This window comes from Cupressus sempervirens, chromosome 6, assembly GCF_028749045.1.
Source record: "Cupressus sempervirens isolate cs-2001-9-10 chromosome 6, ASM2874904v1, whole genome shotgun sequence".
Lineage (NCBI taxonomy): Eukaryota > Viridiplantae > Streptophyta > Pinopsida > Cupressales > Cupressaceae > Cupressus > Cupressus sempervirens.
In genome coordinates, this window is record NC_143123.1 from 45,446,770 (window position 1) to 45,456,822 (window position 10,053).

A 10,053-nucleotide genomic window follows, 5' to 3' on the forward strand; every position below is an offset into this window, starting at 1 on the left:
TCAACATGTACTGTGTGCTTGGAATGTATTGGTTTTTTAGCATGTATTGGCTTCTCGGCATGTGTCAATTTTGTGGAAATGCTTTTGGATTTCTTGACGCTCGACAGTGTGGCTTGCAGGGTGGAGTTCTTGCAAATTTCCTCAATCATGTTAGAACATTTAATGCATGTAGCATGTGATCATGACATGGATCAATCTGGGAGTTTGTGTGGACCTATTTGGATCTTGGTTATCCCTCCTATGTGCATTTAATTTATGTTGTAAGCCTTCTAAGGAATAAGGTATTTAATATATGATGAACGCTGACTTGTGGTTCAACATATATTCAGCGTTCATCATATATTTAATGTGAGGATTTAATTTAATTTTTAATGAACTGGGCCGACATGTGGCTTAGTTGGGTATAAGTAGGGAGTTTTATGGAATTTTTAGTGAGGGGATATCCATCTTGGAGAAGTTGATGCAAAATTTTAAGGGTTAGTAGTTGAGGCTTAGTAAACCTAGAGATTGCTTGGTGGACTTGCGAGCACAAGTTGATATTTTCATTAGGGTTTTCTTCCAAAGTGTAGATATGGACTAGCTAGAATTAGTGTTTGAATTAGCTCTTCAGGGACCTTGTAGAATTGTTATTACTTTCTTTGTATTTGGCCATAACCAGGAAGGCCTTACAACCCAGCACATTGCATGTAATTAGTTATTTTTATGAATAAAGACTTGTGATTTGGTATTAGATCTTGTTTTGTTGTCTATGTGGTTATTTGCAAGGATCTAGATTACCTCCAATAGGGGTACCTTTGGATTCTCCCTACATCATGAATGGATGGAAAATGAGTTAAATGAATTACTTATAAAGGATTCAAAATAAACTTTCTCTCATCAGTCGATTGGGAAATCAAAATAATATATTGGTTCAACCTCAATAAAAGGGTCGAAAAGGGGACCCAAAATAGGTCTTGGGTAGGGATGCACTACATCCCTAACCTAGGTAAGGACACACTTCATCCCTGACTTAGAGTAGGGATGCACTACATCTCTAACCTCAATGCCTAAGTAGCCTAGAAATTCCCTTGTGGTCCTAGAATAGGCATTGGTTTCAGGAAATCAAGCATAGATCTTGACAAAACCTTGTTTTAATGCAAAAAAAAAAAGGATTTTGTGTGATTAAAAGGAGAAGAAGGAGGATCTATTTTTCACTTCACATCAAATCAATTAGCTCAGTTCATTTTCATTTACACATCCTTAACCAAATTTACATTGCATGAAAGTAGACTTACTTGTATACTTCCCTAAAGTAATTTGGGTTTAGCATTGACACCCCTTTATCCTTTTGGGTTTTTCTAAGCTAACTTAATGTATATTGAGAGTTATTTTTGGAAGCCCCTCTTTCTCTTGTATTAAATTTTAGTGAAAATTGGAGGCCTTATCCTATTGAGTGTCTCCATTTGTTCACTAAATTATAGATATATTTTAGTCTCCCTATTTTGGAACTCCTAGCTTGGTGTCAAGTCAAATTTCAAGGTTTATGTCTAGGTATAGCTTTCCATTAGGAAGCTTCTTCTCTCATCTATCCCTTTGTGTTTACCTATGTGAGAAATCAAGCAATTTAGTTGCATTCATTCATGCTATATGACGTAGGCTTGGGAGGGTAAGTTTCTTGTGTTTTCCAGATGAGAGATGAACTATTCTAGCTCTAAGATTCCTAAACTCTATGGTCAAAGTGACTTTTATTTGATGACAAATTGCATTTGAAAGGAAAGATCACACAATATTCAGAGCTAATGGCAGTAAAGAGCATTGGAATCAAAGCTAGAGAAAGAGTCTCTATCATGGGAGCAGATTGGAAGCGAGTATAGTTCAATTAAATATAGAGGAAGTAGTGAAGTTCTCAGTAATAGCAAAGTGATGCAGTCAAAGTTGGCAGAACAAGCATGGAAAATGAATCAATAACCTATATTGAATTTGTGCATCCATGTAGCAAGGTTGAAAATTCAATTGGCTCAAAGATTGAAACCTAAACGTAAGCTCATATCAATGGGCAAGATTTAAAGTTGTATTTACATGAACCTAACTAAGAGGGTTATGTCCTAGAAGGATCTACAATCCCCGTTAATCTAAAATGAGTAGAAGTATATTCATTATTTCTCATGACATCATAGGAGTCATTGATCTCCACTTAACCATAAGGCTATGGGCCCATTTTGGCAATTTATCTTAAAGATCCAACAAAGCTTAGATCAATGACTTCAAATGAATTTCAAGCCAATTTTGGGTAACATTCATCTTGTTTCACAAAGTCTCTGAAAAGAGGACATGTGGCATACTTGACATTACATCTATCATGGCAAGGACATGTTGATCTCATTTGTTCATAAAGGGTGGGCCCACCCAAGTATAGTTACACATTGTTCGATCAACAAAGTTTGAATGACCCTAGTCATGTTTTGGGCCTAAAAGTTGAAGGACAAATTTTTTTTGGAGAAAGTCTCTGGAAAAATGACACATATCCACATAAATATTAAATCTTGACCATCCATTCTTCATAAGAGAAAAGGCAATGCACAGGTCGATTAAAACAAGATGTTTTAATCTTGACTGTCGATTAAATAAAAGGCTAGATCAACACTAAAAATGTAAAGATCAACTATCCATCAGAATAGGAAAAGAAGGAAATAGTACTAAAGAGGTTTTCTACGAAATTAGAGAGGAATGTGAACCATTTTGAAGAGATTTTGATTTAGCCATGGATTGCAGAGATCGAGATAGATGCCACACATCTATAGAAACATCAAGATGTTAAAACCAAATGCCTAGGATGTTATTAAAATAATTATTACTACCTACAAATGGAAATTGAATAGTCTTTCTCCATTGATCTCTAAAATTAGAAATTGTAACAAATGACTATTGATTCCTAACTGATTCAAGTGATCTTTGATTGTAACTAATGAATATATAACTGACCAAGAACCCTAAGAGGGGGGCCGATATATGTATTTTTATAAGTTAATAGAAAGGGATCAGACAATTTTCTATGCAATCTTCCCCCAGTAGCTAGGACTACTGAGTGAGACTCGAAGTTGTAGAGAGAGGGTTGATTGGTGAAAGGGTTGGGAATCATCTGAGTCTTGATAGCTTATTGGGGTAAGCAGTTCTCATGACTAATTGTCACTTTGATTCTTTCATTGTCACCTTACTATCAAGCCAAGCATGTTGGTTTATTTGAGGATTGGAATGTGAACTAATTGGGAAGTCACTGATAGTGGTTTTCACATGGACTATGATCCATTACAGTCATGAACCATTCCAATTTTTATTGTGTTTTCATTTGGTTACTTCAGATGCATGTAGAAGTAGATAGTAGTTCAAAGATAGTCCTAAAATCTACCTGAGTATCCTATAGTTATAGGTTACTTGGTTCTTCCTCTATTTCTCTCAAGTTAAAAGCGTACCTTTATGTTAGTTGTAGGACCAGAATAGATTGAAAATAATTCTAGAGGGAAGTTGTACCCTTAAAATTCAGGGGTCTTTGATATAGCACCTACCTAGACCCATTATGCTAGCATTTGTTTATTCCTTTAGTTTTGGGCAAAGAGTTGAGGCTAAGACCATTTTCAAGAAAAGGACAATCTATTATCCAATAGATAGATAGATAGTTCTAGTATATTGAATATTATTTATGTAAATTGGGAATTTTTAGCAAGTTTATTTATTGGGTGTTTAAGTTTTTTTACATAAATATAATTATGTATTAGCATATCATTCTTCTAGTGAAGTTAGGAAGTTATTCTAAATCACATAGGTGTGTAGGTGCCTTACTTTATAATAGATTATGTGTATATAGTTAAATAGTACATTTAGTCAAATTTATTCATTTATTTTAAAAATTTACAAGGCAAGGTCTACTTTTACTATTTTTTGTGTTAAGATGTTTCCATAAAACAAATATATTTATAATTTTATGATGAGTATAAATTTTTTACTCTATTATACATCAAAAATGGGTTTATGGTTACACATTAGAGTCCCCAAACTAGATAAACTTAAAAATTCAAATGAAGTCATACAACGTATGGTATGAACAAGCTCTTCCTCCCTCAAAGAAATAAGAAAATGTTCTTTTAAACCCAAATACAATATTAGTTCAAATAGACATTAAAACTAACATGAGAAGATTAAAGACCATAAGGAAGAAATAATTCATAGTAAAAGTTTCAATAAAATTGCACATCGTGTTGCATAGTTTCCAATCCAAGATTAATGCTTGATAAAAATAATTATTAAGTAAGTTTATTTAGTTTAAATTTTGAAAAAAAATAGAAATGATGCAATCTAACATCTAGCAAAAAATGATACAATTTAAAACATTCTTACTCAGTTTACGAGACTTTATTTTAATATTATTTACTATATTGTTTTTAAGGTTAGGTATGAAAATGGTGTTTTTTCCCATAAACAAATTTTCCTTTGATTTCCAAAATAGATGTAAATGATGGTTTGCACAAAGAGAGCTAAAATTTTTGAATATAAGTAAAACTTTTAATACGTACAATTAAGATATTAAGCATCATAAAAGATGGCATAATGTGATTATCAAAAGACTAGAACATGGAGACATGAATTAGACATTTCTTGGAGTGAGAATTGAATAGAGAGGGTGTAGCTTGTGAGTTCCTGTATTTATTATTGTTTCATAGTCTTCCTCATGTCCTAGTGGCATTTTCAATTCAAAGTTTTGAACAATCCTCCCAATAACCAAGGATGCTATTGTCACTGCCTGTGCCCATCCTGCACACAATCTATTCCCCGCTCCAAATACCATGGTCCTATAAATATCCTCTTCTACTGGAAACTTCAGTTGTCTCTCAGGCTTCCACTCCTCTGAATTTTTCCATTCTCCCTCATAATTATTTGCTCCCCATATATTAATTAATATCTGAAAAATAAACAATAATAATAAATTAGTAAATGATCAAATATAACTAAACATATTTTCCAAAAAGATTGCTTCACTTATAGAAATAATAAAAAAATATAATACTTTTAATTTAATTGTAAGAGAGCTTCAATAATATTGATGCATAGAAATATAAATGATACATATTGTGCTTAAAAGTTTTAGATTTGAGAACTATGAACATTTAATGTTAATGTCCATTGTTTTTCACCATTCATTTTATTATCTTTTAGTTATTTTTTTTTAATCCTAAACAATACATCTGATATTGACTATTTATTTTCTTATTAGTGTTAGGACTTAAAAATATACATAATGGCTTTTATATATATATATATATATATATATATATATATATATAATCTTTCAATTGATTATTTTGTTTACCAAGGCCACCCTTAAACGTCACATACTAAGAAAAAAATCAAGATTTGATATAAGTTAATAATGACTATTGTACAAGGAGTCATCCTACTCCTAGGAAGTTTTTAGTTCCTCATTTGCCGCCCTACTATGACAAAGGGAAGGGGAATCATTGGCTGACAAGAGAGGTTGTGGATAGCTCATAATGAGTGTGTGATGTTTACAACGAGCTATCCACAACCTCTCTTGTCAGCCAATGATTCCCCTTCCCTTTGTCATAGTAGGGCCGGCAAATGAGGAACTAAAAACTTTCTAGGAGTAGGATGACTCCTTGTACAATAGTCATTATTAACTTATATCAAATCTTGATTTTTTTCTTAGTATGTGATGTATATATCACAAAATATTTCAATTGATTATTTTGTTTACCAAGGCCACCCTTAAACGTCACATATTAAGAAAAAAATCAAGATTTGATATAAGTTAATAATGACTATTGTACAAGGAGTCATCCTACTCCTAGGAAGTTTTTAGTTCCTCATTTGCCAGCCCTACTATGACAAAAGGAAGGGGAATCATTGGCTGACAAGAGAGGTTGTGGATTTTTTAGTTCCTCATTTGCCGGCCCTACTATGACAAAGGGAAGGGGAATCATTGGCTGACAAGAGAGGTTGTGGATAGCTATCCACAACCTCTCTTGTCAGCCAATGATTCCCCTTCCCTTTGTCATAGTAGGGCCGGCAAATGAGGAACTAAAAACTTCCTAGGAGTAGGATGACTCCTTGTACAATAGTCATTATTAACTTATATGGAATCTTGATTTTTTTCTTAGTATGTGATGTATATATCACAAAATCTTTCAATTGATTAGTTTGTTTACCAAGGTCACCCTTAAACGTCACATACTAAGAAAAAAATCAAGATTTGATATAAGTTAATAATGACTATTGTGTAAGGAGTCATCCTACTCCTAGGAAGTTTTTAGTTCCTCATTTGCCGGCCCTACTATGACAAAGGGAAGGGGAATCATTGGCTGACAAGAGAGGTTGTGGATAGCTCATAATGAGTGTGTGATGTTTACAATAGAGACTTAACATATATCATACATAATAAATAATTCTGGCTTTTTGTTTAATTAACAACAGAGTTATCTATATATATGCTTTATTCAATATGTGGTTTTTAATTAGCCTTAAGATTATACCTCCCATCCTGCTGGAACACGGTAGCCGTCGATCTCCACATCTTGATGCACAATACGTAGTGGCACAAGAGGCAAAGGAGAATGTCTACGTACTGTCTCATAAAATATTGCTTTCAAATATGGCAGTTTGCCCAAATCCTCTTCTTCTACTGCCTTCTTCCCACATACTTGTTCTATCTCCTTGTAAAGTCTTTCCTGTTGTTGAAAATTGTAAAGGGTATTAGAAAATTTCTATTGAAATAGAAAGACATCATTGATAAAAATGCAAAAAAATTGCAAAAAAGAAAGTACCTGAGCATGAGGATGCTTGGCAAGGTTGAAGAAAGCCCAAACCATAGCTACGTGACTTGTGGTAGTACTTTCAATTACAGGCTCCCATATTGCAGTCTCTAGCTGCCTTTCACTCAAAATCTCCCCTTCCTTTAGCAGCATGTCCAAATATCCTTTTGATTCCTTCACTCATTAATAATTCAGTGAAACATTTATTAGATTTCATTATCGAAAACATAAGTAGACAATAATACATTTGAAAGATTACTATATTGTTATTGTGATTCAGCATGTGTATTTTTTTGAGTCAAATTCATTGATCTATGCTGATTCATTAGTTGTTCACAAGAATCCGGCTTCGTCCTCATCGCATCTTCTCTCTATGAGTATCACCTAGATGAAATGAATACAAAGTGCTCCATTCTATCTCATATGAAATGAATTCTTATAAAACCGCTACTCATAAATCATTGATCAATGAGTAGTTTTCTGACTAGAAAACTACACAGCTAATACTGATCACAATATCATAATTTGATTTGTTGTAAAAAATATCTTAACTGAACATAAATATATGCTTTCTGTGAGACAGTTTTTTAATCCTTTCTCACCTTGCATATAAAAAGAAGTGCCAACTTGACTATTAGCTAGCAGAGTCCAAAAGTCAAATGGTGGAATATTGAAAAGGTATCTTTAATGGTCAAAATTATAAAACTGACCATGATATTCTTAGTTTGAATTATTTAATATAAGTTTTTTTTTTTTTAACTAAAAGAGGGGTAAAAATTTCATTGAATATCAAAGAGAGCTGAACAACACAAGAAACAAAGAGAACTACATAGCTTTATCCTGGTCCACAAGTTGATCCAGCATCTGAGTAATATAAGTTATTTTTCACAATAAGTCAAATTGTATATATAAAAACCAGCACCAAATTAACCATTCATGTATGTAGCGAGTTCAAAATGGTACCTTTCCAGAGGATAGGAGTTCTCTTTCTTGGCGAATGAGAGCCCTCACAAGTGCTGACCTCCTCCTTACCACATTGTTTAACATTTTGTGTAATTTTCTATTGGGAAGCCATCTATTTACAAGAGGAAGGAATTCTCTCCAATTGATTTCCAGAGCAGCATTTCCAGGATCCCCAACAATGAGATTGTACATGTCATGCAATGATAAAACTTCACTGCCCAACTCTTCAACTTGTAAGGGTTCTACAGTTCTGCCTATCACCTGTAATGCATGACAAATAGAATCAACTTTTCTATTTCAACTAGAAACAAAAATGGGTGGTAACAGTAGTTTGTTTTTCTTTATGATACAAATATGTAAACAAACATTTTTCTTGGTACAGTTGAACTATTGACCTTTTTATATATAAAAAAAATACCGCAAGTGATCCAACATACATTTTGCCACTTCTTTCCATAAAACTATACAAATTTAGTTGATGGATAAGCCATAAATACTGTTAAAGATTAAGACGTTTCAAATAAAGTGCTTCTACATCATAGATTAGTGTGGTTTGGAAAGTTACTTGATTGAGAGCAAATGGAAACAAGTGCTGAAGAATGATGTTGCTCATGTTCACAGTGTCATTGGGAGCCTCCTTCAGCTCAAGATATGTGAAAGCTATCAGCTTCTTCACCATTTCCTCTCTCATGAACGCATTGTTTCTCTGTTTGCACAAGTAGACGTAGTAACATATGTTAGATGTACTTATCAGAAAGAGGAAAAGAAAAAATTTAAACTTTTAAGTAGATGGGTATGGAAAGAAGTAGAAGATTGAAAAAGGTGATTGTTAAAGAAGATGATTGGATGATTGTTAAAAAAGGTGATTGCTAAAAAAAAAAGATGATTGTTAAAAAAGGTGATTGGGAAAAAGATGATTGTTAAAAAAGAAAGAAAAAAAACATTTGAAGCCATTACTTGAGGACTTGTTCCGAGGAGGTGAGAGACCATGAGTTTCTTCATTAATCGATGATCTCTGCCATAGTCAGACAAGGCCACCATTGCTTGGTCCAAAGACAACACTTTCAAGGCTGTTGTCAGATTCTTTGCTGTTATAGATGAATGATGGTCTGTCATGGCCTGCAACCCACATTTACATTCTTAGGACTTTGAACCAAAAACAATAATGGGTTTATAATTATATCAAAGCGCTCAAATTTTCTTATCCATCATTGGGAACGAAAAGGAGAACTAAAACTAAAAACTTATAATTTATAAATAACAATCATTGATATCTTTATAAACTGATATGCCATCAACACACACCTCTCTGAATGCAAAGGAAAAAGATGACTGAGATTACAAGTAGGCAGATTAATAAGAGCAACTTACTTGTCTTGCAGCTTTGGCTGAATTCAATACAACAACAGCAGATTTAAGCCCGGTCCGAACAGAATAAACAGGACCATACAATTTAGCCCACTGATAGAATGTTCTGTGAGGCACCTTATCCTTGAACATAACAAGGTCTCTCACAACCATCCATGCACCCACAACTGCATTTATCACAGTCATAGTTTTTTCAAATTATAATCACATTTTAATGTTAGCGAACAAAAGATAAGAATACAAGAAACTTCACAGGTTTTTTCAAAATAGAGAACAGAGATAAGCTGCAAAATATCACAGCTTTTCAGATTAGAGAACAAAAATAAAAATGCTAAGAAATATTGCGGATTTTTCAGAGTGGAGGAAAAATAAGAATATCACAGTTTTTTCAGCTGAAATCACATTTAAAAGTTAGAGAACAAAGATAAGAATGCAAGAAATATCACAGTTTTTAAGATGATGATAGAGAACAAAGATAAGAATACAAGAAATTATCATAGTTTTTTCAGATTATCACATTTAAGTTAGAAAACAAAGATAAGAATGGTAGAAACATAAAAGCTAACCAGGTGGGTATTTCTTCTTCTTTGATGAGGATCTAGATTTGATGGCAATGAGCAGTAAGCCCACCACCAATACAGCCTGAATGGCAGTCCAAGCTTCAAACAAATATAAGCTGAACATGTTGCTCAACTACTGCTTACTTCCAGGGATACATGATATGAGCTCCCCTCCCTCGTATATATAGAGAAGCAATGGGTAAACAATAGTTAAAACAATTGTATAAAAACTATTTATTATCATGTAAGTCTACCCTGGATCTAACGTATCTCTTGCCCAATTATTTGTTGCTACCTTTCAATTCTAATAAAATATTAGTTGGACTAGCCTTTTGTGCATTTCCACCTTAAATAATATAAAA

General features: G+C 33.3%; 1 protein-coding gene across 1 annotated transcript; it reads right to left on the minus strand.

Moving 5' to 3' along the window:
- Nucleotides 1-4,618: 4,618 nt before the first annotated feature.
- Nucleotides 4,619-9,815, minus strand: LOC149551045 (ent-kaurene oxidase 2-like). The gene is made up of 8 exons (XM_089789622.1): nucleotides 9,698-9,815; nucleotides 9,135-9,298; nucleotides 8,721-8,882; nucleotides 8,329-8,469; nucleotides 7,764-8,024; nucleotides 6,813-6,974; nucleotides 6,522-6,716; nucleotides 4,619-4,933 (listed from the first exon to the last, which is right to left on the minus strand). Exons 1-8 carry the CDS (start codon nucleotides 9,813-9,815, stop codon nucleotides 4,619-4,621), a joined length of 1,518 nt encoding a protein of 505 aa, XP_089645748.1.
- Between the last annotated feature and the right edge of the window lie 238 nt (nucleotides 9,816-10,053).

What these genes read in the sequence shown, in the direction of transcription:
- LOC149551045 (XM_089789622.1), bottom strand. Translation starts at nt 9,815, where the DNA reads ATGTTCAGCTTATATTTGTTTGAAGCTTGGACTGCCATTCAGGCTGTA. An exon ending in CAGCCAAAGCTGCAAGACAA is followed by an intron (nt 8,883 to 9,134) that starts GTAAGTTGCTCT and finishes TGTGGGTTGCAG; the next exon opens with GCCATGACAGACCATCATTC. An exon ending in TCCTCGGAACAAGTCCTCAA is followed by an intron (nt 8,470 to 8,720) that starts GTAATGGCTTCA and finishes TTGTGCAAACAG; the next exon opens with AGAAACAATGCGTTCATGAG.